Source organism: Pollachius pollachius, assembly GCF_949987615.1.
Source record: "Pollachius pollachius genome assembly, chromosome: 9".
Classification (NCBI taxonomy): Eukaryota; Metazoa; Chordata; class Actinopteri; order Gadiformes; family Gadidae; genus Pollachius; species Pollachius pollachius.
The window spans coordinates 11494471-11517270 of NC_136942.1; the positions used below are offsets into that span (position 1 = coordinate 11494471).

The 22800-nt window shown below is 49.8% G+C and overlaps 1 protein-coding gene across 1 annotated transcript; it reads left to right on the forward strand.

Annotated features, from left to right (window-relative positions):
* Nucleotides 1-924: 924 nt before the first annotated feature.
* On the forward strand, nucleotides 925-22358 carry lsp1a (lymphocyte specific protein 1 a). The gene is made up of 14 exons (XM_079743922.1): nucleotides 925-1064; nucleotides 4388-4483; nucleotides 8844-9153; nucleotides 9238-9377; nucleotides 9820-9961; nucleotides 10474-10590; nucleotides 11747-11788; nucleotides 12143-12186; nucleotides 12303-12384; nucleotides 13407-13541; nucleotides 13810-13908; nucleotides 15020-15112; nucleotides 15438-15507; nucleotides 21514-22358. Exons 1-13 carry the CDS (start codon nucleotides 1006-1008, stop codon nucleotides 15498-15500), a joined length of 1422 nt encoding a protein of 473 aa, XP_079600048.1. The 5' UTR covers nucleotides 925-1005; the 3' UTR covers nucleotides 15501-15507; nucleotides 21514-22358.
* Nucleotides 22359-22800: the final 442 nt, after the last annotated feature.

Genomic DNA, 22800 nt, shown 5'->3' on the forward strand with positions numbered 1-22800 from the left:
TATAGTGAGGTGCTCTGAAGTCTAATCATGTTTTACACTAAACCAGGACCCAGCCATAGTTTTCATTCTTATCTTAAATTCAAACATACCATGATCTAACGCAGCGCGTTCTACTCATGTTGTCTTTATTCAAACTCTATTTTGAGTGTGAAAGACTAAAACATTATTTCTCACTGTCTCACTGTATTTCACACCTCTCACTGACTGTGCTTTGGTATTGATGTATGATAATCTATGTTCCTCTAACATATGGTTAGATATATAGTAATCTAACGTAACATAATCATCTGTATTCATCTATATGACCGATAACTTGTATTATCTACAACCTTAAAGTTAACTTCACTTAAAGACAAGACTCTCTCTCACTCTCTCGCAATCTCTCTCTCTCTCTTGCTCTCTCTCTCTTTCTCTCTCTCTCTCTCTCTCTCTCTTTGTTTTCTTTTTAATCTCCTTTAGCAGACATTTTGTGGGGCTGCATTGGGGGCACTGGTGTGTGTGTGTGTGTGTGTGTGTGTGTGTGTGTGTGTGTGTGTGTGTGTGTGTGTGTGTGTGTGTGTGTGTGTGTGTGTGTGTGTGTGTGTGTGTGTGTGTGTGTGTGTGTGTGTGTGTGTGTGTGCGAGAAAAGGAGGGAAAAGCTGCAAACCCTGAATGAAAACCACATGTAGGGGGATCCGGGGGAGGGGCGGACACGGTGCCAATAGAGGGGAGGGAGAGAGAGGGAGAGAGAGAGCAATGGGGGGTGTGTGGGGGAGTGTGAGAGACGGAGGGCGAGAGGGAGGTGTGTGTGAGTGAGGGTTTCGTGAGAGAGGGAGGGAGGGGAGTGTGTGATGGGGGAGTGAGTGGCAGAGGGAGGGGAGTGTGTGAGAGAAGGGGAGTGTGTGAGAGAGAGAGAGTGAGAGTGTGTGAGAGCGTGTGTGAGAGTGCGTCGAGGCTCTGAGCAGACTGGACGTTTCGAGGTCTTCAGCTCAACCAGCGGATAACAGATAGATCTCCTCAGACGACATGTCAACCGCTCTACTACGGAGGGACTCCAGCAAGCAGGGCCTGCAGAAGCTGCTCAGGTAGAACCTAAACTACCACCTTCTGAACTCCCGGCACCGCCGCTAAACTAGCTTCTAAATCACCTTTACTTCCTCTAACTAGCTTCTAAACTACCTTTACTTAATTCTATCTACCCTCTAAACTACCTTTACTTCCTTCTAACTACCCTCTAAACTACCTTTACTACCTTCTAACTACCCTCTAAACTACCTTGACTACCACTAACATCCGTCTTAACTAGATTTACTTTCACCTAACAGCCTTCTTAACTACCTTTATTATCCTTAAACTCCCTTCTGAACCTTCTTTCTTTAAATCTTTCTTTGTTTGTTTTAGTATTGATGTAGTCTTTAAAATGTGTGTGTGTGTGTGTGTGTGTGTGTATGTGTGTGTGTGTGTGTGTGTGTGTGGGTGTGTGTGTGGGTGTGTGTGTGTGTGTGTGTGTTCTCAGTCAGGGATTGTCTTTTGAAAACTGTCTCTGTTTCAAGTTGCTTGAGGCTAACCTCAAGCTTCATTAACACTCTATTGAAGCTGTATTAGTGTTAGCGCTCGGGGGAGGAAGAGAGTGGGGGAGAAAGGAGAGAGGGGGAGGCCTCAGGACTGGCTGAGTCAGACAGGAGGAGGCCGGACCTCTGGGTTGGAGGTGAGAGATCACAGATTGTTCTCTGGGTTCTCTCAGGCCGATGGACTTCCTGCCGTACAGCTGGACCTCTGGGTGGTGTGATGAGAGAAGGCCTCTTATCTGAGGACTGATGACTCAGATAAGAGGAAACGATGTCAGAGCTCTGAGTCATCAGTCCTCAGAGCTTTGACATAACTGTTCATCAACAGCTCTGTGACGTGACACCACTGGACTGTGACATCACTTGGGCTGTGATATCACTGGGGCTGTGACGTCACTAGTGCTGTGACGTCACTAGTGCTGTGAGATCACTGGGGCTGTGACATCACTAGTGCTGTGACGTCACTAGTGCTGTGAGATCACTGGGGCTGTGACATCACTAGTGCCGTGACATCACCACTATTGCTGTGACATCACTAGGGCTGTAACAACACCACTAGTGCTGTGACATCAATATTGCTGTGACATCACTAGGGCTGTGACTTCACCAGTAGTGTTAGCTAACCGCCATAGGGTTAGCTAGGATTAGGGTTGGTTGTGATTAGCTAAGGTTTAGAGTTAGTTAGGGGTTAGGGTTAGGGGCTAGGGTTAGTTAGGAACTTGGTTTGGCTAGAATGAGCTTCAGTAAGGAAATTATTATTGAATGTAAACCTAAATTACATCTTAGAAAGGGGTTAGTAATATGCTAGTTAGGGATTAGTAACATGTGAGTTCTGGTGGGGTAGGGGTTAGACAGCACTTCATATCAGGTACCACGCAGTGCGATGCTGCCCAGACCCCTTTATCAGAACCTGGTCGGGTCAGGAGAAACACGCAGACCACCTCTGCTTCCACTCAGTGGGGGGGGGGGAGTGATGTCACCAGGCAGGCATTTAGGGAGAGACTGTGAGAATGTTCCCCTCTGGTTAACACACACACACACACACACACCGTCTACACTGCGGTGAAGTACTCTGTTTACGCTACAGCATGACAAGACAAGGAGGTGTGTGTGTTTGGGTGTGTTTGTTCGATGCTTGTTTGCGGACCCCTGTGACATCACCGTGCCAACGCTGGCGTCTCCGATGTCCTGCAGGTAGCGACAGGCCCCGTCCCGGCCCCGACAGAAAGCCGTTATTATCCCGTCAGGAGAACACTCAGCGAGTGATGACAGACACGTCGCACACAGGAGCTCTGAGAGCTGGCACTGGCAGCCTCTCTCTCTCTCTCTCTCTCTCTCTCTCTCTCTCTCTCTCTCTCTATCTCTCTCTCTCTCTCTCTCTCTCTCTCTCCCCCTCTCCCTCTCTCTCTCTGTGAGGGGATCAGTGGACAATGACAACAGTCTGAGCATGTAGAGGCAGCGAGGGAACACTTAACCCCAGCCTGGTCAGACTAGTCCAGGCGTGTCTCCCCCTAATATTTACTATTTGTGTTCAGGAACACAAAACACACACATGGTACATACCAGTGGCCCTCAGGCCCCTGGATTATAGACGGAGCCAGTCCCCCCATTAACCTAGTAAAACATAGACCTAGTACAACATAGACCATTAAAACTTGACCTGGTAAAACATCGACCTGTAAAACTAGACCTAGTCAAACATAGACCTGATACACAAAGTCCTGGTGAGCCTCTGTCCCAGTCCTGTGAACTGGGCTGTCTGGGTGGAGATAGCTTCTCCCCAGGGCAGTAGACCCAGGAGCAAGGCACACCGAGACGTAATCCTGCTGGGAACAAACCCGGCAGACGCTCTCCTGAAAGGAGGTCAATCGGTCTGCATCAGGCGGCGCCACATCATCTAATCCTGTTTGATGAATAATCAGAGCCGAGCGAGGCCGGGCTGCTGGTCCAGTCGTCTGGTCTCCATCTGCCTCGTCAGACCTTCACCAGACCAATTTGCTCCACATTATCATCACTGCTGTCTGAGCGCCCAGCGGCCAGTCTACATAACATGCTATGTTAGCTGTTTAGCATCCAGCTAGCTTCCCAGACACGCGTCTCTCCTTCAGTAAACGGCTCCCTTTGTTTATGATCATGATTAATATAATTATTATATATTATCTGAACATGAACAGCTGCAGGTTGAACCCTGACCTCTCTCTTCCTCTCGCTGGTTGCCGGGGCGACAGGACATGACCGCTGGCCCCCGCAGTGGCAGAGCAGGAAGGATGGAGTTGGGGGGAGGGGTTTGGGGGCGGCGGCGAGGGGATGACCGTCAGCGGGCTTGGGACCGCCTCACCCTCTTTAGCTCGTCGTTACGGCGACCGATGAGGTCATAAACTTAACCTGAGGTGGTTCCTGATGTTGGGGTCAGAGGTCAGAGAGAGTCAGGAAAGCAGATGGACACACCGCCTGGAAGTCATTAAGTATGTGTGTGTGTGTGTGTGTGTGTATGTCTGTGTGTGTGTGTGTGTGTTTGTGTGTGTGTGTGTGGTAACCTGACCCAGCAGCAAACAGATGGAATCTATCGGCAGTTAGTCTGCCCATCGAACACCCCAACACTCCCAGTAGAACCAGTAGCAGCCTGTGGTTCTACAGGGCAGCTCCCAGTAGAACCAGTAGCAGTCTGTGGTTCTACAGGGCAGCTCCCAGTAGAACCAGTAGCAGCCTGTGGTTCTACAGGGCAGCTCCCAGTAGAACCAGTAGCAGACTCCGGTTTTACTGAGCAGCTCCAAGTAGCAGCCAGGATAACCCTCTTCTGGGGGCGTGGCTCTAACGTGGTACCTGTGTCTGGTTGCCAGGGTGACGGCGCAGCGCAGCCTGGAGGATGCGGAGGAGGTGGAGCGGGAGCAGCGCCGCCGGCGACGGGAATCCCACCGCCGCCCAGAGGACCCCCAGTGAGTGATGACCTATGACCCCAGTGGTTCTCAAACTGTTTCGACTGGTGCATCCACTCTCAGAAACCTAATCGGCTGAGGACCCCCTTCACCGCGCAAAATCTTTTCCGGAGAATGTTTTCTTTTATGAACATGAATAATGTGTGTGGGTTCTGATTGGACGTGTGAACATGAACTTTAAAAGGGTGCAAGTACTCACAATTCAGTGAGGAATTTGGGCCTGTGCTTCATGCAACTTTGGCCCAACGCCAGGGGAGGGTCAGAGCACGTCGAGGTGACCCCCTCCAGGGGCGGGTCACAATAGGTAGAGGCGACCCCCTCCAGGGGAGGGTCAGAACAGGTAGAGGTGACCCCCTCCAGGGTCAGAGCAGGTAGAGGTGACCCCCTCCAGAGGAGGCTCAGAGCATGTAGAGGTGAATCCCATTCCGATACATTCCCCCTGATACTGACAACATTTGGGTGTTTCTGGATGCGCTCTCTTTTCTAGGGCTCTGAAACGAGAGTGCTGCTGCTCTGAGGATCATTAGAAACCCGTTCATCACCAGAACTCATCTGTGTGCCCTGAACCCTTGAGCAGATGTTCACCTCCGCTGTTCCACCAGCACCCAGCTTGAGGCTGCTCTCAAACGGGTTCTCCTCCGGCGGGGTTTTACCTGCCAAGTTCCGTTGGTTTGAAGCGGAGACAGTTTGTATGTAAATGTGGCAGGAAGGGCCGTATAAGGAAAGGGTTCCTTTCACAGCAGCTGCTGGGGCAGAACAAACTGGTTTTCGTTACCACCACAGAGGGAGTAGAGTGAGGAGCAAGAAGGAGGAGATGAATGAGTCTGGGATTAGAGGTTCATATTCTAGTATCCATGTCTGATGATCAAAAGATCTGCTGGGTCTCTCTCTCTCTCTCTCTCTCTCTCTCTCTCTCTCTCTCTCTCTCTCTCTCTCGCTCTCTCGCTCTCTCTCCCCCCAACACCATCGTAAACGTCTCGGCCCTCAACCATAGAGTAGAGTAGAAACTCACTCTATCCCAGAGCCGTTCTTCAGTAGCTATCAGATTCCACTCCTTCCCTCCTTCTCGTTCATCTTCTGGAGACCATCTCCGTGAGTTAATGGACGCCTTCTTAAGAGCGGCAAACGTTTCCTCTGGGAGCCCATTTGCTGTGCCCCCCCCCCCCCCCCCGCCCCACGCCCCTGTGTGGGAGGTGGAGACAGATGGGCCATGACAACATCTAGCAGGAATGTCTCCTCCACACTACCAGGGTTGTTATTACGGTGTCTCTGTTCTCCACCACAGCAGCCACGTCAGGATTCATCACCTCGTGGTGTCGTGTGGTCTCCATCCCCAGCGCGGCGGGAACCCGAGCGGCTCTGTAATCAGAGAGCTGAGGGCTCTGATGCACCACAACACTCAAACCGGATCAGATCCACTGAGATAAGGTTAAGATTAGATCCACTGAGATAAGGTTAAGATTAGAGCAGGCTGGATCCATCCCAGACGTCTGGGTGTGAGAAAGTGAAGGACATTAAATATGAGCTCCAAGACAGCAAGGGATGACGCTACAGTCATCAAAGGCAAAATAACTTATTGTACTTTGATTGGTTTGAGACAAGCCCCTACTACTCTGGGAGAGGGGATAAGAGGGAGAGGAGAGAGGGGAGAGGGGAGGGAGGGGGGGGAGAGGAGATGGAGAGAGGGGAGAGGGGAGAGGGGGAGGATAGGGAGAGAGAGGGGAGGGAGGGGGGAGGAGAGAGCAGAGGAGAGGAGGGGTAGGAGAACAGAGCTTTGGTCTCCATGCCTCTAATCTCCAGTCTCCAGGCCTTTAGATTCCTCCATGTCCTCCTCTCTCCTCCTTCTCTCTCCTGGGGGGTGTAGCTCTCCTCCTCCTCTCTCCTGGGGGGTGTAGCTCTCCTCTTCCTCTCTCCTGGGGGGTGTAGCTCTCCTCCTCCTCTCTCCTGGGGGGTGTAGCTCTCCTCTCTCCTCCTCTCTCCTGGGGGGTGTAGCTCTCCTCTTCCTCTCTCCTGGGGGGTGTAGCTCTCCTCCTCCTCTCTCCTGGGGGGTGTAGCTCTCCTCTCTCCTCCTCCTCTCTCCTGGGGGGTGTAGCTCTCCTCTCTCCTCCTCCTTCTCTCCTGGGGGGTGTAGCTCTCCTCTCTCCTCCTCCTTCTCTGCTGGGGGGTGTAGCTCTCCTCTCTCCTCCTCCTTCTCTCCTGGGGGGTGTAGCTCTCCTCCTCCAACTTCTCTCCTGGGGGGTGTAGCTCTCCTCTCTCCTCCTCCTCCTTCTCTCCTGGGGGGTGTAGCTCTCCTCTCTCCTCCTCCTCACTCCTGGGGGGTGTAGCTCTCCTCTCTCCTCCTCCTCACTCCTGGGGGGTGTAGGTCTCCTCTCTCCTCCTCCTCCTCTCTCCTGGGGGGTGTAGCTCTCCTCTCTCCCCCTCCTCCTCTCTCCTGGGGGGTTGTAGCTATAGCCTGTAGCAGTACGGTACCAGGCAGCAATAGCAGAGCAGTTACATGTATCAGACAGTAACAGGATGAATATGTCCTCTCTGGGACATTGTTAGCGGTAGATGTGTTGGAGATTAGAGGTAAGAGGATTATCAGAGATGGATGTATTATGATTTATGATTTATGATGTTAGGATTAGTGATGGGTGTGTTGTTGTCATGGGGGCAGGGTGGCAGGAGACATTCCTTCCAGCCCTCAGTCGCTCAGTCGTTAACATCCATAAGAACATCACAGTGCAGTCTGGGCATTCCCCAGTACAGACAACCCTCTATCCATCCTCTACAGTACAGACAGTATAGTCAGTAAATACAGTACAGATAACCCTTAACCATCAGCTACAGTACGGACAGTGCAGACGAACCTTAACCATCAACTACATTACAGACAGTACAGATGACCCTTAACCATCAGCTACAGTACAGACAGTACAGACGACCCTTACCCATCAGCACAGACAACCCTAATCATCAGCACAGACAACCCTAACCATCAGACAGCACAGACAACCCTAACCATCAGACAGCACAGACAGTACAGACGACCCTTAACCATCAGTTACAGTACAGACGACCCTTAACCATCAGCTACAGTACAGACAGACAGACAATTCTTAACCATCATCTATAGTACAGACAGTACAAACAGTACAGACAGTACAGACAACCCTTAACCATCAGTTACAGTACAGACAGTACAGACGACCCTTAACCATCGGCTACAGTATAGAGTCAGTACAGACACCTCTTTCAGCCAAAGCAACTGACTGGGGCTCAGCATGTCCTGGTTTCAGAAGCAGAAACTGGACTCTGTCCAGCGTAGCGTAGGGGTCGGCCATGACAGCCGTGTGTTACAGCCGATGTCCTAAACCTTGGACTCTCTCCATGTTTACCCAGCGCTAGGGTTAGCGTTGGCGATGGCGTAGCTAGCGTGAATCAGAGGCCACACAGCTGTGTTACCAGGAGAGCGAGAGCAGGGATTGATGTACTCTACCATGTCCTTTTTGAGGACCACTGATAGGTCAATATTGACGCAGTCCAGAGAGCTGGGGGGGGGGACCCGACCAGGAACATAAGCAGACAGGTCGTTCATTGCAGTACTAGAGTTAGAGTTAAGGCTATAGAGAACAACATGGTTCATCTATGTTGCTCTCATGTGTTTGGTGATTCACACTGATGACATTTGTCTAAGTAGACATTCAGCGGCATGGTTTGTTTGGACCACAGAGAGTTCCCTCGCTTCCCAGCTGTGGTCTGACAGCTGCAAATTGATTTCCAACATCTGGAGGTCTTGCTGTAAGCATCTAGTTTGTCTACATTACTGGTAACCAGGAGGTCCTGGAATAAACAACTAGTTAGTCTGCACTACAGGTAACCACCATCTGGAGGTCCTGGTCTATTTATTTTGACCTGGTAAATACGTGGCTGGTTGTTCTCCTGGTGTGAACACCTCAGTGTTGTTCTGTTTGATGCCTGAACTGGTGTCCAACCCGAGCTGATCCTAATGATGCTTTGTGTTCGGTCCAAATGGATCGATAATGAACCCTCTGACTCATGCAGTCGCTCCACATGTGTCGATACTCTCTCCGTTTTAATAGCTCAACAGCGACCTGGAGGAAATGTTTTACCCTGGAAGGAATGCTGAACATGTTTATTATGCACCATTTTACGCTCATTTTATGAGACTTTGTCCTTGGGGAATAGAGAAGGGGTTCACCAGAACCTGCCTCAACTTGTTTGGACTATATCACTCAGACATGCTCAACATGTTACACCAACATGTTTTTTCTGGAGCAGAGGGTGAGGATCAAACCAGGGACCTTTGGACTGGGGGTCTCTTAACCACTAACACCTCCCCATCCCCCCTGTCCTCCAGGAACGAGGAGGAGCTGAAGCCCGGCCAGACCTCCCCCCTGGAGGAGGATGAGGGTTTCAGCGACGGAGGTGCCCAGCAGAGGGAGAGAGCGAGGAGGAGACAGGCCGGCCTGGACTCCGGGGAGGAGGAGACGGCCTGGGACCCCTCACAGCCCCGCCTCAGGAGGCAGGAGAGGCAGGAGGAGGAGAAGGAGGAGGCCACCGATGGGAGGACAGAGCCAGGACGTGCGGCTGGCAGGGAGCAGGTGGAGAGGGAGAAGGGGGGGACCAGGGGCGTGAGGCAGGTGGTCTGTCCCGCCCCCAACAGAGAGGTGGGTCCCCCTGGCTCCTCCACTTGCATCATGAAGAACGCTCTGTTCTGTGCGGTACTCAGTGTGTTCTTCTGTTACTTCCAGATTGAACACAAGAAGGAAACAAAACTGAACCAATCCAAGGCCTTCCTCCAGCAGGAAGTGGTTCACAGCAACACCAACGGAAACACGCCCCCACAGGAAGTGACATCATGCATGAACATGAAAACAATAAGGCCGATCAGGTAGGAATGTTTTGATTCCATTCAACCGGTCGCCCTAACCTTACCCTCACAACCAGGTTAGGGACCCTAACCTGACCTTAACCTGACCCTAACCTGACCCTAACCAGACCCTAACCGGACCCTAACCTGATCCTAACCGTACCCTAACCTGACCCTAACCGGACCCTAAACTGACCTTAACTTGACCCTAACCTGACCCTAACCGGACCCTAACCTGACCCTAACCGTACCCTAACCTGACCCTAACCGGACCCTAACCTGATCCTAACCGTACCCTAACCTGACCCTAACCGGACCCTAAACTGACCTTAACTCGACCCTAACCTGACCCTAACCGGACCCTAACCTGACCCTAACCGTACCCTAACCGGACCCTAACCTGACCCTAAACTGACCTTAACTTGACCCTAACCTGACCCTAACCTCTTGGGTTCTGACCTAGTCACCAGGAGAAGGAGAACCAGGAGCAGGAGCAGCTGAAGCAGAGACAGCAGGAGGCAGAGCAGGAGCTGGAGGTGCTGAAGAGGTGGAGGGTGGAGAGGAGGAGAGTCCGGGAGGAGGAGCTCCGCCTGGCTGGAGAGGAGGTGAGCTACTCCTGTCCTTCTGTATCGAAATTCAGATCCATATCACGAAGGAGCAGGTCGGGGTCAGTGGTCATCTATGCCAAGATGCTGACAGGTTGAACTAAATTGGATGGAGACGAGAATCTTCAGAACCTCCAGAACCTTTAGAACCTTCAGAACCTTCAGAACCTCCAGAACCTTTAGAACTTTCAGAACCTTCAGAACCTACAGAACCTTTAGAACCTTCAGAACCTCCAGAACCTTTAGAACCTTTAGAACCTTCAGAACCTCCAGAACCTCCAGAACCTTTAGAACCTTCAGAACCTTCAGAACCTCCAGAACCTTTAGAACTTTCAGAACCTTCAGAACCTCCAGAACCTTTAGAACTTTCAGAACCTTCAGAACCTCCAGAACCTTTAGAACCTTCAGAACCTCCAGAACCTTTAGAACCTTCAGAACCTTCAGAACCTCCAGAACCTTTAGAACCATCAGAACCGTCAGAGGATCTGACGAGGGCTCTTGTGTGCGTTCAGGAGCAGCGCAGGGGCCTGAAGGGGCAGCCGGAGCCCAGGACGCCGGCTGCAGACCGGGGCCAGAGCTCCAATCAGGAGGAGGGGGTCGGTCCAGTCTGCCCCAGAGCCACACCCAAGGTGAGACCCCTGACTACCCCAAACCTACCCTCCTCCCCTCCACCCCTCCACCTGCCCCCGCTCAGAGGATCGCGTTGGAGATGATTGGATGGTGGTCAGCCTCCATGGTTTATTAAAGGATGAACACAAATCCACTTTATTTTCAACCTGTGTTTCTTGGTGAACACATAAACACACAAAAACACACACACACACACACACACACAGTGGACTGACACCGTGCGACACACACACACAAACACACAGTTGACTGACAACGTGCACCACACACACACACACACACACACACACACATAGTGTGCTGTCACCGTGCACCACACACACGTGCACACAAACACACACACACACACACACAGTGGACTGACACCGTGCGACACACACACACGAACACACAGTTGACTGACAATGTGCACCACACACACACACAGTGGACTGACAACGTGCACCACACACACACATAAACTGCCTCAAAATACCCCTTAGACAAGGGCATCCACCGCCTCAACCCCAGGGCTAGGCACTACACCGATACTAGTAATAGTACTAGAAGACGTGTCCTTTGTTCTAAATATTGATGTATGGACGCATAACTTGGACCTCATTGTTTCCACAGCCTGTGTTGAGTTACAACGCGTGAGTCGCATGAGCTTGAGTTCTTTGTGTTCAACTGTGGGTTCACCTGTGTGTTCACCTGTGTGTTCACCTGTGTGTTCACCTGTGTGTTCACCTGTGAGTTCACCTGTGAGTTCACCTGTGTGTTCACCTGTGGGTTCACCTGTGGGTTCACCTGTGAGATCACCTGTGGGTTCACCTGTGAGATCACCTGTGAGTTCACCTGTGAGATCACCTGTGGGATCACCTGTGGGTTCACCTGTGTGTTTGAACACACGTAACTGTAGTTTGTCTGCTACTCTGTGTGTGTGTTACGCTGCACGTGTGTTAAAGTGTGTGTGGTACTGTGTGTTGACAATGAGTGTGTGTTACAGTGTGTCTGTTACGTGTGTGTTACAGTGTGTGTATTACCATGAGTGTGTTTGATTTTTTTACAGTGTGTGTCTTACTGTGTGTTTACCATGAGTGTGTTTTACAGTGTATGTGTTACAGTGTGTTTTACAGTGTGTGTGTTACTGTGTGTTTACGATGAGTGTGATTTCAGACAGACAGTGGTGAAGGTCGGGATGCAGACAGTTCACACCTGGTGAGGATTGTGTGTGTGTGTGTGTGTGCGTGCTTGTGTGTGTGTGTGTGTTTGTGTATAATTGGTGCATGTATAAGTGTGTGCGTTTGTTTTAATGTGTGTACATGTATGTGTTTCTGCAGGCTGGTGTGTGTGTTTTAGACTCTAAATGTTTGTGTGTGTTTAACGTGTTGCCATGCCACCTGTTACCATGGGGCAGACATTGTTCTGCGAACACACATGACCAGCGTGATGAAGGCAGACTCTCCCAGCATGCTCGGCGGTCCATGGTTTATCTGCTTCCTGTTGGTGCTTGAGGACCTGATAGAGACCTGAGGTGACCTTTGACCTTCTCCCTTCTCCCCTCTCCTCCAGATCTCCGAGAGGACTGAGTCCCTGAGCCGATCCCTGAAGAAGAGGTAAACACTACAGATCCCATCATGCACTACCTACCGATACACAGGCTCCTCATGTATTCACGATATGTCTCTGTCTCTCTCTCTCTCGCACTCTGTCCTGGTTTTCTCTAACATAGTAACAGCTTTAAGAAGAGCCAGCCGCCGGTGCTGCTGTCCCGGCTGGACGACAGACTGGAGCAGTATGCTAATGCTATCGAGGTGAGCGTCATTTCACATCTGGAGACAAGATTTCAGACATGTAAGCCTGATTTCAAATCTGAAGACTTGATTTTGGATCTGCAGTTTTAATTCTGGATCTTTAACCGTGGCTCTAGGTCTGTGTGATCTGGGGGCCTCTCGTGGCGTCGGGCCCTCGGCTCTGACTCAGGGATCGGTTCTCTGTCATTAAAGTGGATTTACGGGCGGTTGGGTGAGCTGAGCTCATCTGCGTTCCCGACTCAGAGCTCGTAAAGCTCTGAGACGTGCAGAGAGAGTTACGGCATCAACTTTATTTATAGTCTTTACTTGATGTGCAGAACAGCAATTTTAACATGACAAAACAAGATGTTTCTGATCAAAAGTAAAACGTCAGAATGAGCGATGCCTTTGAAAGGTAAAATTAACCTGTAACTGGGGTTTAGTTAGGAGTGTGAATGTGTGTGTGGTGCACGGTGAAAGCAGTCTACACTGTATGTGTGTGTATGTGTGTGTGTGTTTGTGTAATGCACGTTGACAGTACATTGTGTGTGTGTGTGTGTGTGTGTGGTGCACGGTGTCAGTCCACTGTGTGTGTGTGTGTCTGTGTGTGTGTGTGTGTGGTGCACAGTGTCAACTGTGTTTGTGTGTGTGTGGTGCATGGTGTAAGTACACTGTGTGTGTGTGTGTGTGTGTAGTGCACGTTGACAGTCCACTGTGTGTGTGTGTGTGTGTGTGTGTGTGTGTGTGTGTGTGTGTGTGTGTGTGTGTGTGTTGCACCGTGACAGTCCACTATGTATGTTTGTGTGTGTGTGTGTGTGTGTGTGTGTGTGTGTGTGTGTGTGTGGTGCACGGGGACAGTATATTGTGTGTGTGTGTGTGTGTGTGTGTGTGTGTGTGTGTGTGTGTGTGACAGTCCACTGTGTGTGTATGTGTGTCTGTGGTGCACGGTTTGAGTACAGTGTGTGTGTGTATGTGTGTGTGTGTGTGTGTGTGTGTGTGTGTGTGTGTGTGCACGGTGACAGTACATTGTGTGTGTGTTCCAGACCTCCCAGCAGGAGGTGCGTGCCGTGCGGCGGGGCTCCGGGGACCTCCACAGCCCCACCGGGCCCCTGGCCTCCAGGAGGAGTGTGTTCCAGGCCGGGGAGACCCCCAGCCCCTCCAGGGCGGCCGGCTGCAAGGCAAGCTAGGCTACATGCTACGGGCTACACCAAACATGTTACAGGCTAAACCCAGCCAGGCTACATGCTATGGGCTACACGCTACATCCAACATGCTACAGGCTACCGCCAGCTAGGCTACATACTACAGGCTACACACTACATCCAACATGGTACAGGCTACACCCAGCTAGGCAACATGCTATATGATACAAGCTACATGCTACATGCTACAATAATCAATTAATTTCCTGTATTAAGATTGTATCTCGTTCTCTCTCTTTCTCAGGACACGGAGGGTCTAAAGGTGGGCGTGGCCAACCTAATCACCCAATGGGTGAAGGGGAGTCCAGACTCAAGTGGAAAGGCCCCGCCCTCTAGACCAGCAGTACGTCCAAATCAAACATACCCCTCTATCTGTCTGTACGTCTGCCTATCCACCTGGCTTTCTGTCGCCGCAGTCTGTCCGTCTGTCATTCCTGGAGAGAGTTGCAGAATGATATATATTATGTATATATATGGTCATTATACCATATATATATATATATATATATATATATATATATATATGGTATAAAGACCGAGTGTTGGTGATGGGGGAGGTTGTGGGAGACCCTAAACTGACCCCTAGTGACCCTGCACTGACCCCTACTTGCCCTGAATTGACCCCTGACACACTAGTGGCCCTGCACTGACCGCTGGTGACCATGCACTGACCCCTAGTGGCCCTGCACTGACCACTAGTGGCCCTGCACTGACCCCTAGTGGCCCTGCACTGACCACTAGTGGCCCTGCACTGACCCCTGGTGACCCTGCACTGACCCCTAGTGACCCTGCACTGACCCCTAGTTGCCCTGAAGTGACCCCTGACACCGTAGTGGCCCTGCACTGACCACTAGTGGCCCTGCACTGACCACTAGTGGCCCTGCACTGACCCCTAGTGGCCAGGCAGGGCAGGGCAGCGTTTCACCCTCAGCCCAGCCCTGCTGTGAACACAGCAGGAGAGCTCCTCTGAGTCCACCAACACCGCCACAATATGTTTGGTTTCCAGAACTAGCCTCAAGAAATGCTTTTGTATAACTTTTTTTTTTTGGTTTTGTTTGTTTGAAGAAAGACTTTATTCTTAATATGATCAAAATGAGGGAACCCTGGAGAGTGTTTAAACACTTTTTGACATCACTTGTCTTGCTTGCAGCTTTTAATAGCCAACTTAACATCAGTTGTTCGGTTTTGTGTTTATGTTGTATATATCTTCTATTATTTGCTGGTTTTAACTGTTAACGTTTATCTGAATTCAGTTCAGTCCTTCAGTCACAGTGGATTAAAGTGTTAGTAAATAATTATAAATGGTTGTGTTGTGTGGACAGGAAGTGAGGTAATGCTGAGGGTTGTGTGGACAGGAAGTGAGGTAATGCTGAGGGTTGTGTGGTCAGGAAGTGAGGTAATGCTGAGGGTTGTGTGGACAGGATATGAGGTAATGCTGACGGTTGTGTCGACAGGAAGTGAGGCCGGGAGACGTGATGCAAAAGAAGAACATGTGGGAGGGCATCAGAGACACGGAGAGGACGGGAACATCTGGAGCAACAGCTGGGGTAGGCAGACACACACAGACACACACACACATACACTCACACATATACACAGACACACGCACACACACCCCCATACACAGACACACAAACACAGACACACACATACACACACGCATACACATACAGATGCACACACACATCCACATATGCATACACACCCGCATACACATGCATACATACAAACATACACAGACGCATAAACAGACGCACACACACGCATACACACACACAAACCAACACACACACACACACACACACTTGCTAAATATTCAGTAATTTGCCATAGTCAGTAATAATCAAATAATCATGATTTTCATTTCTGTAGGACACTTCTGGAAAGAAGTTCAAGTTTGTGGTGACTGGCCATGGAAAATATCAGAAACTCTGAGTGGGCGGTAAGTTCCCTCGAACTACTAATTACCAATAATTACTACATTGAACTCCAATTATACCTGGTAACATTTACTCTAATATAACTATAAACCCCATCTTAACTCACTATGATGATCTATTACACAGTTAACACACGTTACGCAGTAAAAACAATTGTATCATGTAAACTGTGCTATTATTAGATAAATGTTATTATAATACATGATAAATGTTATCATTATATTTTATGCATTACTAATTTGTTTCTTGAAACATTAAAACTGAAAAATCACGTAAAAAAAAAAGGGATTTCCCTCGTCCAATTTCTGGCATCTTTGGTCCACACCTCAAACATCTGCTCTCCACACCTCAAACATCTGTTGTCCACACCTCAAACATCTGCTCTCCACCTCAAACATCTGCGGTCCACACCTCAAACATTGGCGTTCCACACCTCAAACATTGGCGGTCCACAACTCAAACATTGGCGGTCCAACTCAAACATCTGCTGTCCACCTCAAACATCTACAGTCCACACACCTCAAACATCTGTCCACACAATGAGGTTAGCCGTGTCCTATTGAAGCACCTTTAATGCAAACACTTCTCATCTGTCACAAGGAGCGAATATAAAAGACATGCAGTCCTCGTCTGGAGGGGCTTAGGGTCTGGTTTCTAAGTGTCTGTTCTACTTCAAGGGTTATTGATCCAACTTCTCTTCAAATACCTCATCAAAAATCATCAACCGACTCCTCTCACCTTTTAAGCCACTTACTAGATACGATCTCGCTTCAAACTGTCTAACCTCTGACCCCTCAAACTCAACCCTTTCAAAACCATTCACATTGAAATGAATGATAAAGTATTGATATTACCGAGGGCTAAATGGACTGGACATTATGGCGTTTAAATATGGATAGCAGATCAGTATTCTATCAAATTATTCCTTCTTTACTACTGCTTTTTAACTGTTTGCAATATCTTTGATTTATTGTTTTAATTTGGATTTCTTAATCTGTCTCATTTTATTAAGTTTCATCATTTGATAAGCTTTAACAGTAGCAATAATTAGTCTTTAGCAAAGACAGCATTAGGTAACTCTTACCATAGCAAAGCCTTACTAGCAGCTTAAATAATTAATTAGCATTCATGTTGCCACTAAGGAGGCTTAACCACTAGCAAAGATTAACCATTAGAATTAGCAATGTGTAACCATAAGTAAAGCCTTAACAATACCAAAATCATACAATTCGAAAAAGTCAAATTATTAGCCCACCATAAACAAGGCCATAATATAAGTGAAGCCCTTAGCTTTAGCAATGCATTAGTAATAGCGACACCTAACCAAAAGCAAATCCTTTTTAACTGCAAACCTTTCCTCCCTTTCTAACTGCTAGCTAAATCTAATCATAATAAAAGCCAAAAGCATTCAGGTCAACAAAACCTAAGATAAATAAAGAAAGCTTACTATGATATCAATAATTAGCACCATTATTTTCCACAATATCATAGATGATTAGAGATAACCAATATATGTTAAACATTGGCTTTTAACCCTGGTATACACAAGTCAGAAGACTATGCACCGAACATGAGAAGACGAGGAGCCAACTCTACAACGTCAACCACTAAGTATTGCAGTATCCACATTAAAAATATTGTGCTCAACGCTACACTATTTTCAATGTGGACACTGCAATATTTAGTGCGACATTATTGAAGTCGCCAAGGCCGTTTTTCTGAAATAAGAATTTGCACACAGTTCTAGTGTGAACAATAGGTCTATTTATGCGTTCATTTGTAAAAGGTCTCAACACTTAACATTGTAAGTTTCAACGTCTGATCAAATAATCCGCAAAGGACATTAGAGAAGCTGTACAATAATGATCGATTTAAAGACATCCCAAGAGACTTTTATCCTTGGACAAGAATCAGAACAGCTGAACCCAGATACAGTACGATGCATTTCAAGTATAAAGTTTGCAACTGTCTACTTTACGGATACCACAGATACTAAAAACTTCCTGTACATATATTTTTATTAGTAAGAATTCTAGGTCACCTGTACACAAGACATTTAGAAACAGATATTTCTTCTCCAAAAAGTTTGTATTTTGGCACACTATTCACGCTGTCGGCATGTTTCTAAGAAACGAGGAAGCCTCTGGCCGTTCTGTTAAAGTCTTTGGGTTCCTCCTCCTTGTTCTTGCGGCCGATCAGGCCCATCTCGAACACGGTGGAGATCTTCGTGAGAGGTCTCGATGCCGCTTCCCTCAGTTTCTTGGCATCAAACTTGGGGCTGAAGAGCAGGATGGGGAGCCGATGGGCGAAGGCCGGGATCTCCTTGGACTCCTCCTTTGTTCCACCCTCGTTCTTCTCCTCCTCGCTTTTGTTGAGCTCTATCTGGTGCATTATGTTTTCTTTGGTGGAGAACATTTGGAAGAGGACAGCGTTCCACATCATGGCTCCCTTTGGAGCGTCTTTGCTCGATTTGTCGCTGTCGCTGGCAGGGTTCCCCTCGGAAGGTTTCCCATCGGAAGGTTTAGCTTCAGCCACAACCTGCCCTCCTGCCTCCTCCTTCTTCTCTTCTGCCCCCTCGGGGAACTTGGGCTCCTCCTGCTCCACCACCATGTGCTTCTTGAGGCGGGACCATCCGCTCAGTTTGGATTTCAATCCCTTTGGTTTCCCAAGGGCTTTGAACAGAACCTGCGCCGCCTGGGCTGAGTCAGATGCTTCCTGGCTGTCTGGTTTGGCTGCAGGAGAGGAGGGAGCTTTGTCCTCTTTTCCTTTGCTAGGTGTTGAGTCAGCAGAAGCCTCAGCAGGGAAGCCAGGCGCTGAGCCTTCTTGTGTTGAAGGGATGCCTGGCTTTGGTTCCTGGGTCCTGGGGACCCCGAAAACCCCTGCCAACGCTTTCTTAGCTGAGGACTTAGCTTTGGTCTCCAGTGAAACAGCTGGAGCTTCTTTTGTTTGTTTCTGAAGAACTATGTCTTCGGTTTTACTTTCTGAGGTCACTAAAGAATGCTTGGCTTGATTCTCTGGTTTGGTGACCTCAGGACTTATCTTCTTCACAGGAGTTTTGACTTCTGCTTTGTCTGCTGTCGTTGTTGCGGTGTCCTGTAACACAGTTTTTGCAGACGCTGTCGTGACGATGGCAGGTGAGGCCTGGTGGGATGAAGCTGATTCTGGGGTGTCTGATGCTTGGGAAACAACAATAGTTGGAATCCGGAGTGCTGGCGGTCTGGAGGACACTACCTCCTCTGCCTTCTTTCCAGACGGTTCTCCACCTCCAGACACCTCAGCCGCCGCGACCTTTGGTGTTACAGAAAGTTCAAGGGTTGCTGGTTCAGTTTTCACTGACGTTACGGTTGTGGTCTGAGGCTCTTCTTGAGTGGACTTTGTGGCACCAGATAAACCGAATGCTGGAGAGTAGCACTGGATCCCACCGTGAGCAACGTACTCGGCTGGTGTCAAGCCCCGGTACCCAGACCTGGACCCCCCATGAGTGGGCGTCTTGGGTCTCTGAGCTCCGTATGAAGTCCTGGGTGGGCCTGGTCTGGGGAACCCAGGTGCTGTCTTTGTGAGGGGAGCCCCCTGGGTGCCGGGGGCCCCCTGGGTGCTGTGAGCCCCCTGGGTCCCGGACGGCCCCTGGGTGCTTTGAGCCTCCTGGGTGCTGGGGGGGCCCTTGGTGCTGGAGGGGCCCTGGGTGCTGGGGGGGCCCTTGGTGCTGGAGGGGCCCTGGGTGCTGGGAGGTTTGGGCCGCGGGTGAGAAGGGGTTTTGGGGGGCGCTGGCTTTGGGGCTTCATATGAAGGTGTTTTAGGCCTTGGGGAACCAGAGACAGTTATCTGCGGTGATAACGGGGCCGAAGGCAGAGTTTGAAGCTTTGGATAACTTGGTGGTGCAGCAGGGATATCCTGTTGTGCTTTCACAGCAACAGAAGGCTCAGACCTTGTTTTTGAAACATCTATGGATGGCGCTACTGGCGTGATGTTTGAATGGATGTCCCCATTTGAAGTTAAAGCATCCTTTGTCTTGACACTTTGTGCAGTGGACAAACCCATCATCGGGACAGCTGTGGGAGTCTTCCTCTCTGACTCCGCTGGGATCGGTGACACACAAAATAGAAGTGGATTGGTTCTTGATATTTCAAAGACTGGTGTTTTAGCCCGAGCCACGCGGTATGAGGGTGTCTTTGGCCGCCCAGAGTGAGTTCTGGAAGTCGTAAAGTCGTAGGTCGGTGTTTTAGCTCGTTTGACCTCAGGGGTCGGAGGGAGGGATGTGGTTTCAGCTTTAGGAGTTTGAGGGATCTTGGTGACTTCCTTCTTTGGTGTGGAGGATCTGATGGGCTCACGGGTTGGGGTCTTACTCCTAGAGTCTGAGACCAGGGAACCGCCCTGACTCACAAGAGTCACAGCCTGCCGGATTTCTCTGGTCGGAGTCAAACCCCCCCTCACCTCTGCTGACGGAGTCGGCCCACGTCGTGTCTCCGGGGTCGGCGTTTTGCTCCGCGATGCCGTGGTGCCGATGGCGGTGAGCTCCGTCGTGTCGTAGACCGGAGGGGTCCTGGACGACTCGTAGAAGGACGTGTTTGCGGTGTACAACCGGATCTGAGGAACTTCAAACATCGGTTTGGGAGATCTCGAGTTTTCAGTGGCTCTGAAGTGAGGTCGAGGACTTTTTGATTTAGCAAACGAGGTCAACACTGTGAGGGGTTTCAACACCACCTGGCTTCCTGAGTAGGGGACTGATACTGGGCCGGGACCAGAGTATGGAACCGGCACTGGACTGGGAGACCTGTTCACACCAGGCATCCATCCAGGCCGACCCTGGCCGGGCAGCAGAGTTACTTGATGTGCCGGAATTGTGAATTCCATCTTAAAGGGCATTCCTGATTCTACTGCCCTGCTCAGCTGCACCGGGGGCGGAGCCATCAGCATGGGCGGTGCCTTAAGCGGGGGCAGGGCCATCAGCGGGGGCGGGGCCATCAATGGGGGCAGGGCCATCATCTGGGGTGGGGCCGTCAGCGGGGACGGGGCCGTCAGCGGGGGCGGACCCGTGGCAACCGGCGTGCTGTGTTGCGGGAACAGGACTGGCGGCGTGGTCGGCGAGTCGGGGAAGAAGATTGGGGGAGGCTGGCCCCAGCCCACCCTCTGGGGGTAGGGGGACGCCACATGCTGATAACGAGGCCGCACGCTGAAGCGGGGGGGGAACCGCGCCGTGCCCCTTAGGGGGGTCTCGGGGGTCCTGGGGGGGGTGGAGTGGTCACTGTGCTCCAGGTCGGGGCTGGCCTCGTTGACCGGCGACAGGCTGGAGCGGAACACGGCGGCGGCCTGGGCTGCCTGCGGCGACACCTTCTTCTTGGCGTTCCTCTTCAGGAGCTTCTGCAGACGGGCATTGTCCTTCCCGGGCTTCGGGGGCAGCGGGGGCGGGTAGCGCTGGGACAGGAAGCTCAGCCCCGCAGGGTAGCTCGTGTAGCTGGCCGCCATGTTGGCCTCGATCCCCTGGAGAAGACCGAAGGAAGATTGTGTCAGGAAGACCGCTAGAGCGACAGCCAACCACAGCAGGGCTACAATAAGAGGTATCCAATCACAGCAGGGCTACGATTAGAGCTAGCTAATCACAGCAGGGCTACGATAAGACCCAGACAATCACAGCAGGGTTAGGAATGAGATGGACTGCTGTCTGTGTATGATCTATCCCAGCCTTAATGCCAGTCAAGGCTTCCCCACCCCTCAGCCCTCTGGCGACGAGGAGGGAACACCTACAGGAGGGACATCCTGCTCCACTTAACCAAACCCTGTTTCTTTATGCCCCTTCCACTTATCTCAACCTTCTTCCTTCATGCCCCTCCCAATTCACTCAACCTTGTCCCTTCATGCCCCTTCCTGCCCCTTTCACTTAACCCTGTTCCTTTATGCCCCTCCCACTTCACTCAACCCTGTTCCATTATGCCCATTACAGATCCATTAAATAAAGTGACGATAAATACATCACGACAAAAAAGGATCAACTTTGACGTTTTGTATTTCAGATGCTTCCCATCATGACTGTCGTCATGGGCCTGTCGTCATGCAACGGGGCCAAACAACCAATCAAAAGAATCACTATCTCCAATCCTTGTTCCTATGTGGTTCTGATCCAGAAGAACATGACTAACCTTCTGTTGACTGTATTTATATCTGCTCTGTTTCATATCTTTGTTCAATAATCAGTGTATAATGTATCATGTGTTTGGACATGTTGGGATTGGAATATATGTAATGACTATATCCCAACATATTCATATCAACAATATTTCTTACCTAAATTGTTATTTCAATTACCTGACCTTTGAATGACCCAAATGTTCCCTACACTCTCCTCCTCACACCAGCAAACGTTTAAAACGTGTTGTTACTGGTTTACTGTTAACCTGTTGCTACTGGTTAACTGTTAACCTCTTGCTACTGGTTTACTGTTAACCTCTTGTAACTGGTTTGCTGTTGAACTGTTGCTACTGGATTACTGTTAACCTGTTGTTACTAGTTAACTGTTGACCAGTTGCTACTGGTTTACTGTTGACCTGTTTCTACTGGTTTACTGTTGACCAGTTGCTACTGGTTTACTTTTGAACTTTTGCTACTGGTTTACTGTTAACCTGTTGTTACTAGTTAACTGTTGACCAGCTGCTACTGGTTTACTGTTAACCTGTTGTAACGAGTTTATTGTTGACCAGTTGCTACTGGTTTACTGTAAACCTCTTGTTACTGGTTTACTGTTGAACTGTTGTTACTGGTTTACTGTTAAACTGTTGTTACTAGTTTACTGTTGACCAGTTGCTACTGGTTTACTTTTGACCTGTTTCTACTGGTTTACTGTTGACCTGTTGTTACCTTGAATACCTCTTAATAAGACTGATGTACGTGATCGTAACCTTTCTCTTAAATAAACATTGTTCTTCCTGAACCTGGGTTAGTCTCACTGAAGACCCTGGGTTAGTCTCACCCGGGTTAGTCTCCCTGATAAACCTGGGTTAGTCTCACTGGTTAACCTGGGTTGGTCTCACCTGGGTTAGTCTCATTAGTGAACATGGGTTAGTCTCACTGGTGATCCTGGGTTAGTCTCACTGATGAACCTGGGCTAGTCTCACTGGTGAACCTGGGTTAGTCTCCCTAGCGAACTTGGGTTAGTCTCACTGGTGAACCTTGGTTAGTCTCACCAGGGTTAGTCTCACAGGTGAATCTGGGTTAGTCTCACCTTGGTTAGTCTGACTAGTGAACCTGGGTTTGTCTCCCTGGTGAACCTGGGTTAGTCTCACTAGTGAACCTGGGTTAGTCTC

What these genes read in the sequence shown, in the direction of transcription:
- lsp1a (XM_079743922.1), top strand. Translation starts at nt 1,006, where the DNA reads ATGTCAACCGCTCTACTACGGAGGGACTCCAGCAAGCAGGGCCTGCAG. An exon ending in GTCCCGCCCCCAACAGAGAG is followed by an intron (nt 9,154 to 9,237) that starts GTGGGTCCCCCT and finishes TGTTACTTCCAG; the next exon opens with ATTGAACACAAGAAGGAAAC. An exon ending in AGCCGATCCCTGAAGAAGAG is followed by an intron (nt 12,187 to 12,302) that starts GTAAACACTACA and finishes TCTCTAACATAG; the next exon opens with TAACAGCTTTAAGAAGAGCC.